The sequence below is a fragment of the Vicugna pacos genome, chromosome 19 (assembly GCF_048564905.1).
Source record: "Vicugna pacos chromosome 19, VicPac4, whole genome shotgun sequence".
NCBI classification, from domain to species: domain Eukaryota; kingdom Metazoa; phylum Chordata; class Mammalia; order Artiodactyla; family Camelidae; genus Vicugna; species Vicugna pacos.
The window spans coordinates 22,711,326-22,728,270 of record NC_133005.1 but is presented as its reverse complement, the minus strand read 5'-3'; the positions used below and the strand labels follow the sequence as shown (position 1 = coordinate 22,728,270).

Below are 16,945 nucleotides of genomic sequence, written 5' to 3'. Positions count from 1 at the left end.
TGATAGATGTAAGTGCACTGGAGATGCTAATTGGCTGTGCTGCTTGGATGAAACCCTTTCCCTCTCTGATCTCTAATTTCTTCATCACTAAAATGAGAACACTGGTCTGATGCAGGGAGAAGTGACAAGTATTCTACATAGGAACCTGCAGATGCAGGTACCCCAGAAGCCAGTTCCTGCAAGTGGTGGCCTCCAGGAGAACCAGCCAGGGCCAAGGCCACACCAGCCATGCTTCCTAGGGCCCTGTGCACCCAGAATCCTTTAGCTGTGTCTGCAGCCATCGTGAGTCAGCGTCGCTGTCTTTTAGAGTCTGCAGGTGCTCCGTCCTTATTTTACAGATGGGAAATGGAGGCTTAGAGGGGGCCAGAGGCTCTATCCCAGGGACAGAGCTCGGACTATGAATTGGTCTGACATCTCTGGGCATGACACAGTGGTGTCCTTGATAGTCTGGGGCAAGCTAGGAAATAGCTGGAGCCTAGGGCCAGGCCTCCGGAGCAGGGAGGCTGGGAGGAGGGCAGAGATAGACATAAGAGAGACGGAAGGAGAAAAAGTGAACACTTGTTCTTGCCTGGTCAACCAGAATCACAGTGATAAGCACAGGGATGGACACAGGACCAATCCTGGCTGGAAAGAATCATGCCTTTGATGGAATCACTGGGACAAAGAAGCTTTCTGTCTTAGGGATGCTGAGCAGGCAGGACATGAGCCTGGGGCTGCTAGAACCATCTGTTGGCAGAGAACCTGATGGAGAATGAGGTCAACATGATGGATAGCAGGGCTGAGAGGTGGGGAGGGCCACATCATTTGAGGACCTGGATCTAACCACACCTGAAACCACCCCTAGACTTCCTGTACATGAATCAATCCATTCCTTAGGGTAAGGTTTCTATCCCTTGCATTTGAGAGTCCTGGCATGGAGAAGGAGGGAAAGTAAGATGGAAGGATGAATATTTTTAAGAACAGGTGTGTGAGGGTCACCCAAATCAGCTTCTTGGCCTTTGTAGACAATGGGGGTGCAGAGACGGATTGGGGCCTTCACCCCACCCAGAGGAGTTCTGTCCCTGGCGCTCACAGCGCTGCTCTGTATACTTGCAGTACAAAAATAAATACTGTAGATGTTTGCCAAAATAAAACGCTTACCTCCCCTGGGTCCAGGAGAAGGGCTGGCCTGTACTAGGGGGCCAACTTCTCCACCCCATTCACCCCTTAGGGAAGTAACATTTATTAGGCATCTGCTTCATGCCAGGCTCTGCTAAGAAGGTGAAATGCATGGTCTCACTTCCTCCTTGGCCCAGTGCAGCAACGGGGGCGTACCACTGTCTCCATTCGACAGATAAGACAATTGAGGCCTTGAGAGGCTGAGCCCCAGGCTTCAAGTTCAAGAGCTGGAGCAGGTCTGTTTGACTTCAAAGTCCTGCCTACAGCATCACACTGCACACAGTAGATGCTAAATAAAGGCCCACCCAGCAAATGCTGGGTAAAGCCTTATCAGCCTTTTGGGTAGCAACCTGCCCCTAAGTATTTTTCCCTCCTACCTGAAATGTCACCAACAGCAGTCACATCCTTTGGTTTCCCAGAAGGAGGTCAGCGTTAATCTGTGCTAGGTTTACTCAGGGGCTCGGGCAGAGCCAGGCAGGACAAATGTGCCTCATTTCCACCCCATAGCCTTATCCAGGAGAAAGTGTTCTTAATAGAGAGGCACATCCTGGTGGTGGGGCAAGTCGGTCCTGGCTGGGCCCGTGTGTTGGCTGAAGGTGACAGGACTATGGTGGCCTCACCAGGACTGAGGAGGGTGACACAGTAATGGAAGTGGGTGGCAGCGTGGCTGTGTGGTTCCTCTCTGCCCCTATCATCTGAAGGAAGCTCGTGAGGAGCCCCTGGTTTCCCAGACTCAGCAAAGGCCCAGTCTCCGTGGACCTCAGCTATAGCATCACTGTTGGGTGAGGCAGGAGCACGTTAGGGGTTCTAGCCTGGAGACAGGAAGGATCTGGACCCAGGGATTGGCGTCCTGCTCAAGGCAGAGTGGATGTCCCCAACAGTCCTTGAACTTGAGCTGGGACTCAGGAAGTTCGAGGAAGTGCTGAGGGCAGACCCCAGGCAGAGATCTGGCTTCCTGGGGCCAGAGGAGCCTTGGAGGACAACAGCCCCTAGCACAGACAGGAAACTTAGTTCTAGACCCTTCTTCAGGGATGATGTGTGTCTGCTTTAACCCAAAGATTTCTTCCAGTTGTTTTTAGAGGCTGTTTGAGAACATCACCGTGGCCATTGCAGCTAGAAATGGTGAGTGCAGCTGTGGGTGGGGATGTGAACCCGGGGTTCCAGCTCATGACACGCGAAGACTAGCTATTTCCAAGGGTATCCACAGCCCTGAGAGATACTCTGGGATAAACAGCCCCCATTTTCAAATAAGCAAAGCTGGGGAAAGCTGCCCACTCTAGCCCCTTCATGGGTAAGTCACAAAGCACATGACCACATTAATGGCTCTGACAAGTCTTGCAGCTGAGAATGCCTGTTCACATTGATTAACCTGGTGTTTCCCTCCCTTGACCCTGGGTACTTTTAGAGGGGAGTTCTAGTTATTCTGTCTGGAACACATTCTAGGACATTCTGGGGGGTAAAGGAATCCCTCTTAGATCTCTTGGAGCCCCTGAGGAACCAGGTCTGAGCTTTAGACGCTGGCGCCAGGGACTGGCAGACAGTGAGGGTGGAAATAATGATTCCCATTGTGGGGTGGATGCAGCTCCTTCAGTCTCGAAGAGAAAGTCCAAGGACCTCTCAAAGCTGAGAAAGGTTGAAACACAAGATGGCCTGCCCAACAAAAGGGGGACAGAATCTGGGCCTACATCTGGGTAGTTTCATGCCCATAAATGCCTTCCCACCTGCCTGAAATTCCATCACAAGTCATGTATTCCTTCGCGGAGCCCAGTTAAGTCTGTTCTCAGCTCATTCAGGGTACTGCAACCCTCAAGCTGGCAGGAGGTCCCTGCAGGAGACAGGAGGGAAGGGGCAAGAGGGATACTATAGAGGCAGGAACCCCCCCCAACACCTGCCGTTTCACAACTTGAGGGGAATAGGGAGGCAGGTGACTCTCCCGGACTCCTGGGGCAAGGAGGGCTGGCTCAGGGGAGCCAGGGTGTTCAGGACAAGGTCCTGGCACTGTGTCCTGTATTTGGGTCTGTCTTGTCCAGACGATACCGTGTCCAGGTCCTCTTGAGAGTCCAGCCTCCAGGCGCCGCCGCTCCTTAGATGCCCGTGGGACGCACCATCATGCGAGTGGCGCGCAGCGAGTAGCTGGGGCCCTGGAAGTAGTGCCAGCGGATGCCGTTGAGCTTGCGCACGTGGTGGCGAGCCGGGTAGTAGATACCGTTGAGGTTTGAGAGGCCGCAGGCGTCAAACCACCACCCTGGTGAAGGAGGAGAAAGAGGCTTTGGGGAGGCGGGGGCCCAGCCAGTGAGGTGAGGGCAGCCCCCTACCCCAAAGATTTAATCAGGGCTGTTGGCTTCTCTGGGAAGCCAGCTAGCTGGAGATGGGCCTGGGTGGGACCAGGCCTGGAGGGAAGGGAAGCTCCCAGACCCTCTGTTCTGCATGGGGTCTCTGGAGGGCAGCGTTCTGATGAGCTCCGTGCTTGTGTCTGTCTCTCTGAGTGTCTTTCTCTGATGTCTCTGTCTCTCTTTGTTCTCCGTTGCCCTGCCTTTCTGGTCTCTCTTTCACATACTGTGTCCACCTGTGTTTCCGTGGTCTGCATCTCTCTCCATCTTTCCCTCTGCACTTCTGTCCCTGTGTAGCTCTGTGTCCATCGCTCTGTCTGTCACTCCTGGTGTCTCTCTCGCCTCCATCTGTCCCCGTCACTGTGTCTCCGGAGGTCTCCTCCCATCTCTGTCCCTCCCATTCTGTCTCTGTCTCCCACTCATCCCCATCTCCCCTTCTCTGACCCCTCTCCTTGCAAAAAACACTACCTGAGCCAGTGTTGGTGGGCATTTGCCCCTCTGCCCCACACCCAGGTCTTCCTCATCCTGTTCCTGCTTGGCTTGGGGTGTAGGGGGTGGGGAGGAAGTGTCAGGCCTGGGGTTGGGACTGATCAGGCACTATGTCTCCTTAGGTTGCACCCTGGGCCCCACCTTCAGTGCTCCTCTAGTCTGGTCTCAGAGGAGACCTGGTGGTGGCAGCTTTAGGAGGAGGTGAGACCCTGGAAGGCACCTCAAGGACCTGATGTGGATGAGGCACAGCCAGACCAGCCTGTGGGCAGGTGAGACCCCAATCTGCACCCACTTCCTGACGGCATCTGGCTGCATGAGGACCTGAGTAGGGAGGGAACAGGGGTGTCTAGCCAGGTGAACCTGTGGGGAGGTGGGGCCTCACCCTGCCGCCCACCCACCTCCGGACAGCATCTGGGCGCACTTGCAGAGGCAGTTGTCGTTGTCTGCGTCTCGGGTGCTGAAGTTGGTGCCCTGCAGGACCAGGCTGCTCTGGCGCCCCGCCGAGCCGCTGTACCCGCTCAGAGAAAGCCTGGAGGCCACCCGGAGGTGGTGATGGGACAGGGGCCCAGAGTCAGGTCGGGGCTGTTTGAGGAAGCGGCTCCCTTCCAGTTCTTCTGGGAAGGGGAGCCCCAGCCTGGGGTGCTGAGCCGTCTCCCCTCCTGGATTGCCCCCCAGTCTGCTGCTTCCCAGGGACAGAGCACCCACCATGTGCCAAGCCTCCCTCAGCTCGCCGAATCCAAGTCTTGGACAGTTGTGAGAATGATCATGATAATAATAATAATAATGAGGACAATGGCTAAAGTTATTTTTTTTTTGAAGATCTACTATGTGCCAGGCATTGTTTAAAGTGCTTTCCATGGATTAACTCATTCTCATTTAATCCTCACCATACCCTATGACTTCCACTTTACAGAAGAGGAAATAGAGGTCCCAGGAGCCACAGGAGCCTGCCCGAGGTCTCAGAACGAATGGGGATGAGAGCCAGATCCCAGTCCTGTCTGGTCTGACTCAGAAGCTGTGCGCATTTTCCTTCCCAGCTGACCATCCTACAGCCAGCCCCATCACACCTCCTCATGTCCACCCACCTCCTCCAGGAAGCCTTCCTTTACTACATTAGCCCACATGGATCGGAGCCCTGAGGCACCCCCAGCCTCGTGACTTCCACCTCTGCAGCTGGTTGGGGAAGGTTTAGATTTCCTTGTCAAGCTATGAGGCCATGGTGGTTGTGTGGTGATTAGGACCGTGAGCTCTGGAGGCAAAATGCCTGGATTCAAATCCCAGCTCTGCCGCTTATCAGCGGCGTGGCCTCGGGCAGATTGCTTTGCAGCGCAGCTTCAGTTTCTTCATCTGTTCAAATGGTAATAGTATATTAACAGTGATGCCCTCATTCGGTCATTGTGATTGGATGACCTCAGCGTGTGATGAGCGCAGAGTAGTGCTGGCACACGGTAAGTGCCCAGTGCATTCAGTGCTTGTTATTTGTCCTACTCCTGTGTTCCCACCCTGTGGCACGTGGCTGGCACAGGCTCCCACTGATCCTGGCTGGAGAGAGTGTTGGGTGCTTGGAGCAGGGGAGGGGCTGCTCTGGCAGTCAAGGTAGGAGCCCATTTGGGAGCAATCAAGAAGGTCTTGTAGGCAGGGGAGTGGGGAGTATAGCTCAGTGGTAGAGCACATGCACATGGTTCTGGGTTCAATCCCTAGTACTTCCATTAAAAAAAAAATCCTACAGGTAAAGGCAAGTGAACACCAGATGCAGCCAGGCCAGGCAGCTCAGGGAAGCTCTGGTTCCCCGGGGCAAGGCCTGGGAGATGTTCCCAGAGGGATCCAGAAGGAACATGGGGCCTGAACATATGGCCTAGCTCAGTCCCTGCACCTCCCACCCATGGTCTCTGTCTCTCTTCCCCTCCCCTCTGGGAGCTGGAATGGGGACCTATGATCTCCGGGACCCTCAAGTCATGGGCTGGGAAATCCCACTTGACTCATTGTTCAGATGCACTTTGATCAGATGCATGGCTCAGGCCTGGGGAACCCAAACTGCACACGAGTCTCTGAGCATCCCTAAGTCAGACACCCAGGTGTGTTTTCCATGAGTCCATGGATCTGTGCAGGAGTCTGTGTGTCTGTAGTAGCGAGCGTTTCAATACGAGTCTTTGTGCCAGCGTGTGTAATGTGTGCACATGCTTCGAGTTTGTGCTGCAGCATCTACGGTGAGTCTGAGTGTGTGCTCTGGAATCTGTCTTTGTGCCTGGGATTGTGTATGTTTACCTCGAGGGCTTCTCTGAGGCACTTCTGCACACATGTCTGGGTGGTGTGTGTCTGCTTGTGTCACTACACACAAGGCCTGTCCCTTGTCTGTGCCTCTTCCACCCCTCCCCATGGACCACCTCTCTGCAGGCTTATGCATGTACCCCAGCTGGGCTCCAGAGGGCCCCCATCCTTGGGTCTGAAAATCAAGGTGCCCCGCCCACTCTGACGCCCATGCCCAGCTGCTGACCGCCATGTCTCGCCGCCTCTGGGCTTCCTATGCGGATCCTCCCCACCTCACCAGGCACTCACCACTCTGTATGGTGGGGGTGCAAGGACCAGCATCTGCTTCTGTCACTCTCCCCTTGATCCTTCTCTGGCAGTTTCCAGCCCTGCCCCGTGTTTTCCAGGATCTTCCAAGCTTTTCCTGAAAGAGCAGGGTCTCTTCCTTATAATCCCAGCAGCCCTGGAAAGAGCCTTGCTCAGGTTTGGGGATTCTGTAGTCAGCTGGATATCAACTCTCTGCCTTTTTCCAGAACATACCTGCTGCCTGGGATGTCCTCCCTATCTTCTCTGTCTGTAGAATGCCTACTCTTCATCACCTCTTCCAGGGAGCCCTCTCTGATTGCACAAGCATCTCTGTGCCCCTCTGCTTTCCTCTTAGGCAGCTCCCATCTTCCTGGGGGTGTGGGATTACTGGAGACATACCCCCAGACAGACAGGACACACTGGATGATGAACAACTTTGAGGGGTAGAGAGCAGGTCTAATTCTTTCCCAAATGAACAGAGCCAGCCCATGCCTGGCACAGGGCAAGTGTTCAGTATACTGTTATTATTTAGGGCTCTGCAGAAGGTCAAGTAGTTGTGGATCCCTTGAGGCCTGCGCATAACAGTCCGGAATCATGGGCAGGGAGCTCTCCATGGCTCAGATAAAAAGCCAGAGGCAGTGTGTGAAATTCACATAGGAGAGCAAGGCAAGGGATTCTAAAGTTAACATACATGTATATGTTTGTATAAATGGACATATATAACAGAGATATACATAGATGCAGGAATATTTTATTTCTGTCTTTGAATATATTGTTTGTATATCTCCAACATTTATTTAATTTTAACCATATGCTAGGTATTTTTCCAAAGATTATGTCAATTCTGGCATATATATTATGTTTTATTGATGAGGAAACTGAGGCACAGGGAGGTTAACTAACTCTAAGGTCTTTTTCTAAGGTCAAGAATCCCACAGGTCATAAGGATCAGGAGTCATACCTCGGCAGTCTGGATCCAGGGCCATGTGCTTTAGTGCCATGAGATGCTTCTCCTGATCCTTCTTTCACAAGAAAAATGGCAGATCCTGGACTTAGGGTCCCAGAAGCTGCCACCCAAGAATTGGGTCATGGAGATGAGGCTTAACTGTTTTGTGTGTAGGAAAGACTTGGGAGGCTCCCCTAGCTTCCCGTGATGCACTTACCATGTCCCAGGCACTAGGGATGGGAACAGCAGTGAACTCACACAGAGTAGGCCAGCCAAGTGTGTGAAGAGCTGGCTCAGGGACAGTAATTATGTTATTTGCTGGATATTTACTAAGTGCCACCATTAATGCTGTATGTGTAATATCTCATTCAAGCTTCACAACACTTCGAATGAGGTGGGTACAGCCAGGACACCCATTTTGCAGGTGAGAAGGTGAAGGGACTTGCTCAGAGTCACTCAGGGAGATAGGGACGCAGTTAGGACTTAAGCTTTGGCTCTGGTGGTCAGTGGCTTAAAAAATAGGAGTCAGCAGGGTGTTGTGGCTACTCACTGATCAGTTTGAGGAGTCGGGTGGGTCTCCACCTCAGCCCTGCCTAGCCTAAATCAGGGACATTTCATTCATCTCTGGACCTCCACTTTAAAGAGGAATATTATCAGATTTGGGTGGGTCCCATAAGGAAGGATGTCAGAACCACATAGCTAGAGGAACCAGGGCATATAACAGAGGAGAAGAGTTGGGGGCACATCACCTGAGGCCCTCAGATGTAGAGTTAGGCATACAGTGCAGGGGGACAGAGAGTCATCAGAGATTCTTTGGGAAGAGGTGACCTCCCCATCAGTGGAGGCATTCCAGCATGGCTGGATGATGACTGTGGCTGTGGAGGAGATTCTAGCATCACATGAAGAACCAGATAACATATTAGGTCCTTTGAGATCCTGGAGCATGAGCCTATGAATTCAATTCTGTCCTGGCTCCAAGATAGCTTATCTTCAAGTCCTTGAGTTTCTCAGAGAGGCAACTTCATGTAGGAGAAACACCATGAGTTTTTGGCAGCAAAACTGAGTTCAAAACCAGGCCCTACCTAACTTGTAACTTCAGGCAGGGGACTTAAGCTCTGTGCTTTGTGTCTCGGTTTCCACATGGCTAATACAGGTCCAGCAATGCTTACCTCAGAAGGCTGTGAGGAGGATTAAATGGAGTCATGTGCCTGGAACACAGTAGATGCTCAATAAATGCTCATTCCTTTTCCTAAACAGAGCCAAGAACCAGGCTGAGGGAGGGATGGGACACCCTGATGATTTTATAATATGCTGTATTTAAGCTCATCCTGCAGTTAAGAAGCAGAGGTACAGAGAAGCCCACCTGACTCGCCTGAGTTTACAAAGCGAGTGGGAGCAGAATCAGAATGATCCTGGGTCCCCCAGTTGCCAGCCCTGGGACGTTTCTGCCTCACTCCACAGCATCGGACAGGCTGGGAAAGTCACCTCCCCGCTTCTGGGCCTTTGTAAAATGACCCACTTGGGGTGACTGACCTTTGAAAGCCCCTTCCTGCTCCCGGGATGGCAGCATCTGTGACATTCTCTCTACCCTACCCAGTGGCCGGGATGTGCTGAGTGCTAACCAGCTGCCTCCAGATCCTGTGACGTGCACCCAAATGGGGGACAGATGGCGAAACAGGAGACGCCCAGGGACTGACCCCTGGTGCAGACTCTGTGGCCACTAGCCCAGGCACCCCAGCCCACCCACCAGCCTGGGCCCCAAGCCCACCTGTACAGCTGCCCCTCGCTGCCCAGCTGGAAATGCTCATACTGGGCGTAGGCCTCGTTGCCATCCCAGTCTTGCAGCTCCACGCGCAGAGAGTAGGCTGCCTTGTTGGTGAGCTGGTGCACCACCTCATTGCCTAGCCAGTGCTCCCCGGCTGGGTTGCCAAAGCCCTAGGGAAGGGGAGAATGGGGGTAGGCTGCATGCCAAGGAGGAGGCTATGCCTCTGGTTAAGGAGTTGGGTTGAGTCAGGCTCCAGGGACACTTACCCCAAACCATTTTGCCTAATGACCAAGTTCATAAAGTACAGTGAGGGCAGGCCTAGGGGTGGGAGCACCTCACCTCCTAGAGCAAAAAGGCTAAGACTTTTGTAAATATAAAAGCCTGTTAAAAATAATTGAAATCACATTTCTATGAAGCTCAAGAATAAGGCAAAACAAATCTGTGGTGATAGATGTCAGAATAGCAATGACCTTTAGCGGAGTACTGACTTGGAGGGGAAACAAGGAGGACTTTTGGGGTGCTGGAGGTGTTGTATATCTAGCTTTGAGTGGTGGTCACGTGGGTGAATGCATACGTAAAAATTCACTGAGTTTTACACTTAAGATTTGCATAGTCAGCTGCACATATATTAAATTTCAACTTAAAAAAATGAAAACTTGAATCAGCTGCATAAATGGTAGTGCAAACTTTGTTCAGCAACATGGCAGCCACTGCAAGGCTTCAGTAACGTAGAAATGTAAAGCTAAGAGTGTTGGGACTCACCAATGTCCCAGGGTGACAAGAAATCAACGCCCTTGGCCGGAACAATAATTCAGCACCAAGGACAGGGCACACCTCAACCCCCCACTCCCCATTTTAGTCATGCTGTACCACTGATTAGCTTTATGGTTAATATTCAGCTCTCTTTTGTATATTTCTGCTTCTGAGCACCCTATATCTCTTTGCATCTTAATGATTCTTTAAAACCCAATTGGTTAAAGGACACTCATAGCTTAATTTGTATTTAAGTATCGAACAGCAAGCAGACACAAAAAAATTGTGTTGTATTTCTGTGTATCTTTACCTATCTCTTTTGCTCTTGAAAACTTTAAGAGCTTTTAGGTCAGTCTGCCAAAAAGTTTTTATTCAAAATGTAATTAAAAATTGGAAGACAATCAGGCACTCTTGTCTTGTAAAATGCATAGGGTCTTTGAGCCAGCAATTCTGCATTAAAAAAAAATGTCTTCTGCAGATGTTGTCACATATGTGTGCTAAGACAAGAGCATTCATTTAAGCAATGCAGCCAGAGGCGGGCAGGGGAGATCCCTTTTCTCTGTTCCCTTTTTTGTATTCTTTAAAAATTTTTAGCAATGTATATGTGTTAGTGTTTCCCCAAACTGAATGAAAATAAAATCAAACTTTCATTCTTAGATATATGTCAGAACTTTCAAAAATAATGTTCAATTTCAGGTGATGGAGTCCTGACAGCAAATGTGCACTGGGCAAATCTGCTTGAAGATGGTTGATTTTAGGTGTGCTGATTTTTTTTTTCTGGAAAGGATTGAGGGCAAATCAGACCCCTGCCCATAACCCACTTCCTGTCCTGGTTTTCAGGGCAAAAAATTTTCCTCCCCAGGGCAGCAATGTTACCTGTTTGTAATCCTTCCAGTTCCGTTGGAAATTCACACTGCCATTCTCTCGGCGCTGGATGAGGGTCCACCCACCTCCATTGGCTTCCATGTCACAGAACACCTGGAGGGAATTGGGGAGCTGGGGAGTTGGAGGCTCCTGGAGGCAGCCAGAAGCCAGGTCTGGGCCAGCCCAAGGGTGATTTGGCTGATAGAGCTTCACAGAGCAACAGGTGAGCCTGGTATTCAAAGACATCAGAAAGATCCAAGTCCAAATTCCCCACCTGTTGCCTTCGTTTTTCTAAAGTGGTGGGCAAATGATGCCCTCTCAGAGCCTTCCTTTCCTCATTTGTAAAATGAGGATATTAATACCTTAACCTTGTTGTGTCTCAGTTTCTCATGTGCAAACTGGGATCATTGTGAGAATTAAACGAGATGAGTCATTCGTCTAAAGAACAGAGCCTGGCACCACCTACTAGGAACAAAGTAAATGGAGGCTTTTCACTAGCTACTCTTGCAGGGTTGCTGTAAGAATTAAATGCCAAGAAATGTAAAGTGCTTGGCACACAGTGTAGACTCAGGAAATGGGATTAGCAGGTGTGCGAGAAGTGTTACAATCTGAGCCATTCTCCTTGATATATTCAGAAGAATTGAAAGAAAATTGGAAAGGGAATATGAAGTGGGAAGACTGGTTAGTTGTTCCCCAAACTCTTCTGCTTCTGGGCCTGGCCCTGAAAACCCTCCCTCTTGACATCCACACTTTGCCTTGACCACCATCTCCCTGCACATTTGATAACCAGACCTCAGAGTTCAGGGCAACCTTGGGAGCTACTCATTGAAGATGGTGGGGCCTCCATCAGCCCTGGCCCCTAATTTCCCATGTGGAGGGAGCTCTCACACCTGCCTTCAACTGGACAAGATGTATACTAGAAATAAACTTTTCTGGAATTTCAGGGTTTGTCTGTTTTATCACCTTGCATTACCTGAACCAACACAGAACCATTTCCTACTATTCCAACTTAAAAGGATCTCTGGTAAAGATGCCAGAGAAGGATGCATTGCCAGCTTTGGGAACTTCTGCTTTAACCTCATGATCTGACCCCTCATTAGGTGGGGACTCCAGAAAGTCGAGCCAGCCCCGCCTTCTCCGAAATCTCAGACGTTGGACAAGGTCTGAAGCTGATGCGGGGGCGGGGGCTGGCAGGGGGAGGGCTGGAGACTGGAGGGTTGTCTGAAAGGCCTTTAGCTCAGCACCCTCTGGTGCTTTGGCCTCAGCCCCCCAGGGAACCCTCTAACCTTTCTGGGCTCTGTCATGTTGGCCACATGGATGGTGTAGATGCCACTAGCATTGGCCCCGAAGCGCTGGATCTCTGCACAGTCCTGGAACACCTGCTCAGCTGCCCTCATGGAGGCTGCAATGGGACAAAATCAAAACAATTGGAGGTGAGCTAAGGAGAGAGGGAAGGGGCCTGGTCAGCACTACTGCCTGCTCTGTGCCAGCTTCTGGGCTGGGAGGTTCTGGGGACAGGGAGATGTATCGGACCTGGAAAGGCTTCCTAGAGGAGCTGGCAGTGAGCTGGGACCTGGAAGAGGAGCAGGAGGCACCCAGCTGAAGAAGGAAAGAGTATCCCAGGCGAAAGGAACAGCACATGCAAAGGCTCCAAGGGGGAAAAAGTCCTGCTGTTCGCAGGGAACAGAGTGTGGTGAGGGTGACTGACTGAGGACAGGAACGGAGATGATTCAGACCCTGATTGCAGAACTGAGGCCAGAGGGAAGTCTGGTTGTTCGATGGACCCAAAAGGAGCAGGGAGAGGCTGGCACAGATACACGCATCAGGAAGGAGAGATGAAGCTGGGATTTCAGCAGGGGCCAGGTCAGCCTTGAATGCCAGGCCGAGGAGCCCAGACTGTGCCAAGGAAAAGTACTCTGGCCAGAGTGTAGAACAGAGACTGAAGGGGCTGAAACTCAAAGCAGGGAGACCAGAGATGAGGTGCAAGAGTCTTCTAGGACAGGTCATTGTGGTCTAGACTCCACTGAGGTACTTCCCCATTTCACAGACCAGGAAGCTGAGGCCCAAGAGTGAGGTAACTGGCTCAAGGGCACAGAGCTGAGTAGGGTGGGAGAGGCTAGGCAGAGCTTTCTCTCTCTCCAGGTTTATGGGGGATTTGTCCTTAGAGCTCCCTTGGGTAGGAGGCGCGGGGCCCCTCCACAGCCCACTCCTCCAGTTGTATATCCCTGCAGGCTTGGAGGTGGGTCACCTCATAATGCTGACCATGAGCCTTAAGGGAAAATATTAATTTAATGGCTAAATCCCACCAGGGCCCTAGTGGCCTCCAGGCCTAGCCTGAAAAAGTGACTATTGGTAAATAAACTACAGAGGATTCAAATCCCCTCTCTGGCTCCTTTTGTCGGATTCAGTTAGAGGTTTGGGCTATGATTCCACCAGAACCTAGTTTTTGGGTAGGTGGGTATCTAAGGATAAAGTTCCAGATGGATGGATATTCTCACCAATGAGAAACCAGAAAACTATGAAGGAGTGGGACTTCCTATTTTGGCCTCACTCTTGAACCTGGATCCTGAATCCCCGAGCTGGGACCCTGTTGAAAGGATGCTGTTGTTCCTAGATCACAAATGAAGTGACAAATCTATACCAGTCTGTGTACAAACATTCCCTGGACAGGATCCCATGGCCCCACCTGCCAGCCCCCTAGTCCTGAGAACTGGAGTCCAGCCAAGCCTGGTAGGGTGCTGACCTAGAGGCGAGCTCGGAGAGGCCCAACTTTCTCAGCCAGGCAAGGGAACAGAGCTAAGAGTTGGCCTCAGATTTCCAGCCACGATTCCCAAGGCTCTGTTCATTAGTGTTTTCCTTAGTTAACAATAGTCTTAACAACAATAGTAGCAATAAAAGTGAAATATCCACTATGTATTGTAGTGTTTCTTGGCCAGGTACTGCAAGGGGCAGTCTGGGGCCAGGACAAGTATTTTCAGGGAGCTTAAGAGCAAGAATGGACTAGCATCGACATGCAACATAATTTGGCCCCAGTCTGGAATCCCCCGAATCTTTGCACCAGCTTCACCCATTGAGGGTCTGAGATATTCAATGACGTGTGCAAAGTCCCAGTGTTAAGTAAGTGAAGGAGACAGAGCTTGAATTCTGATCCATCTGACTGGCGAGCCACTGCCTTTCCTACTACCCACCTCCACTTGGGTCTCCACCACTGAGCCTATGTAAGGCTGGGCAAACAGACCTCGTTAACGAAGCTGCTTCTGATACCTTGCACGGGTGAGGTCTTTTCTAACTGTGTCCCCGTCTGTCTAACTTCTGAACACCTTGAGTTCTCCACCCCTTGCCAGCCTCTACCTGCCAAGGACAAAGCTTTGCAGAGACGGGATGCAGGCTTCCTGCTGGCCTTCATGGATGCCTGGTGCCTGGGCCTGTCTCCATCCAATCTTCTGATCTATATCTAGTGACTAATCCTCCTCCAGTTTCTCCATCTAGACAGTGGGGAGAAATAACCCATAGTGCCTTTCCCTGGTGACAGTGGGACAAAAGGGCAGGCATTTGGGCAAAGGGTGTCTGAGGTGAGGACCCTTACACAACCTCTCACCCAGACTGGTGAGCAAACACTGGGCCACAGCTGGAGACAGGGTAAGCAGTGAGCCTGTGGGGAGAGGGGTTGGGCCCAGGCCCTGTGCCTTTGGCTGAGCTACAGGAACCCCACACATGGGATTGATTTAGGCAGCCTCACTCCCAGGGCTCTGCACAAGCCAGTGATGGGTTCAGGTTACTCATAACTTCACGGTTTGGAAGATAACCACCTCTCTTACCTGGAGTTACCTCAGGCCTCACGCCCCTACCTGGCCAAGCCTGCCTGACTTAGATGGAGCCGTGGTGCCATCCTCTGTCCCCAAATCACTGACAGCCACAGTGCCTGGAATCCATCACTACTGTCATTTCTTATGCCTTAAAGGCTTTCCAACCTCCCCTATGGGGACCCAGCAGCAGTAGGAACACTTTTCATTCACTGTCTTTCTCTCTCACCAAGTCATTCTCCCCTCCCTGGTTTCAATTACACTTTCTAAAACATAGTCCCATGCTGTTCAAAACCCTTCCGTGGCTGCCCTCAGTTTAAATCCCCTCTGCTATGCACAGCCTTTTAGGCCTTCTGTGGTCTGGAATCGTCAGGAACACTGCTGGCAGGGCATCTGGCACAGAGTAGGCACTTAACAAATAGGCATTTCCTCTTCCTTCCCTCAGAGACCCACAGACGTGAGTTGGGTATTTTTTGTAAGAGACAGGGGCTCCAACTGTGCTGTGTAACCCCAGCCCCCAGCACTGGGACTGGCTCATGGTGGGTGCTCACTCAGTAAGTGCTTGTTGACCAAGTGACTGAAGCTGGACCGGGAGGGCCTTGTCCACCTGGAGTGGGTCCCATTAGAAGTGAGGGCTGGGGAGCCAGGCCCAGCCATTATCTTCCTTTCTCAGAAGCCGGGGCCAGAGGTGCCTCACCACTTCTGTTTGGCCTTCTTGGGCTTAGAGGCAGAGACATCAGGGTGAGAGAAGTCCTTGGGGGGCATTGAGTGCAACCTCTCCATTCTACAGGTAGAGAAACTGAGGCCTAGGGTGGGACGGGTTAGGCAAAGCCAAACCAGTTGGGGTGGAGAGTGGATCTGGGAATCTGACCATGTCAGTCTGGGCTGGTGGTGTCTTTATTGTCACCACTTCCATTAAACAGGTGGAGAAACGAAGGCCAAGGGAGATAGAAGGGCAGCTCAAGGTCACTCATGGAGTCAGGGGGAAGCTCCTGGTCCTCTTAGGCCTGCTGTCGTCACCATGATGATTACTGTGTTATTTCTCTCTCATATGCGGTGGGAGGTGGGTGGGGCTTTTCCCGTGGTGGCTTACAGGCCCCGCAGCGAACCCGGCGGGGAAGCGGGGGTCTCCCTCCCCTCTCCCGCGCTTCTCCCGCGCTTCTCCCGCACCAGGGCGCCCCCATCGCTCACCCGGGCCCTGGGCCACGACGCGCACCAGGCGCTGCACGGACTCCAGCAGCTGGCGCTGCTGGCGCTGCAGGAGGCTGGAGTTGCTGCTGGCGGCGCGCAGGCTGCGCTCGAGGCCTGCGAGGGCGCCGCTCTGGCGGCCCAGCAGGCGCCGCAGCCGCTCCTTCTCGCCGCGGAGGCTGGCCAGCTCCGCCTGCTGCTGCGTCTCCAGGGCCTGCACCCGCGTCTCCAGCGCGCTGCGGGGCGGGGGCGCACAGGGGTGAACCCGCCGTCCCCACCGTGCAGTCACACTCGCGGGCTTTTCCCTGCAGCCCGGGGTGACTCTGCGGTACAAACCGGCGCTGAGGCTCAGAGAGGTAGAGCGTCCTGCCCAGGGTTACACAGCCCGGAAGTCCGTGCCCACCGACAGCACAGAGTGAGGAGGGGGAGGAAAGAGAGACCTGGCCCTGGAGTAAAATAGACTGGAGTCTAGTAGAGGGAAGAAATGGGGTGGGAGGGACACACCAGTAACCAGGTAGCCATACGCTTGCCCTTTGACCTAGCCAACCACTCTCAGGGGATAACCTCCAGGGCGCATGGGCAAGAGTGCCTGATGGGGGTTGGGTTGTATTAGGGGAAAACAAAACAACCTAAATGCCCAACAGCCACTGGGCTCGGGACTGGCTGAGTCTGTTCTGTTCTGGTGTCCCTGGAAACGTTCATGAAGAGGAAGGAGGCTTAAGTACATTTGCACAGATTCGGAAAGATGCCCAGGACTTGGAGTGGGTGCCCGGGCGCAGCGGTGCCTCTAGTCTAACCCCATATGTGGGAAATTAAAAGGGAAAGAAAACAGGTATTAATGTAAATGTAGAGGGAAACTGGAAAGCTTATAAGAAAAGGCATTGAAAGACACGTGGAAGGACAGGGTGGTACCTCTGTTCATAGAGAAGGTGAAAAAATCCACTATGTGCTGTTACTTCTGCAGAGCAGGTTTGAGCGGATGGAGATGGAGGAGGGGGGAGGGGAGGGGGGGTCTGACTTTCCTTTTCCTTTTGCACAGGTATTGACTCAGCTCTTCCACTTTGGCATTTTAACCTACAGATTTGCTCCCATGTGT

General features: G+C 52.1%; 1 protein-coding gene across 5 annotated transcripts in view; it reads right to left on the bottom strand.

The window, feature by feature from the left end:
* Positions 1-542: 542 nt before the first annotated feature.
* Positions 543-16,945, bottom strand: part of ANGPT4 (angiopoietin 4) — a 35,428-nt gene continuing 19,025 nt past the window's right edge. For 2 of the 5 annotated variants that reach the window (XM_072943960.1, XM_072943965.1), the window contains exons 4-9: positions 15,853-16,085; positions 12,145-12,260; positions 10,871-10,972; positions 9,245-9,411; positions 4,376-4,506; positions 543-3,403 (exon numbers count right to left, since the gene is read on the bottom strand). In XM_072943960.1, coding sequence (XP_072800061.1) covers positions 3,243-3,403; positions 4,376-4,506; positions 9,245-9,411; positions 10,871-10,972; positions 12,145-12,260; positions 15,853-16,085 — 910 coding nt within the window. In that variant the 3' untranslated portion in view covers positions 543-3,242. The other 3 variants (XM_072943962.1, XM_072943961.1, XM_072943963.1) reach the window with 3 other exon arrangements.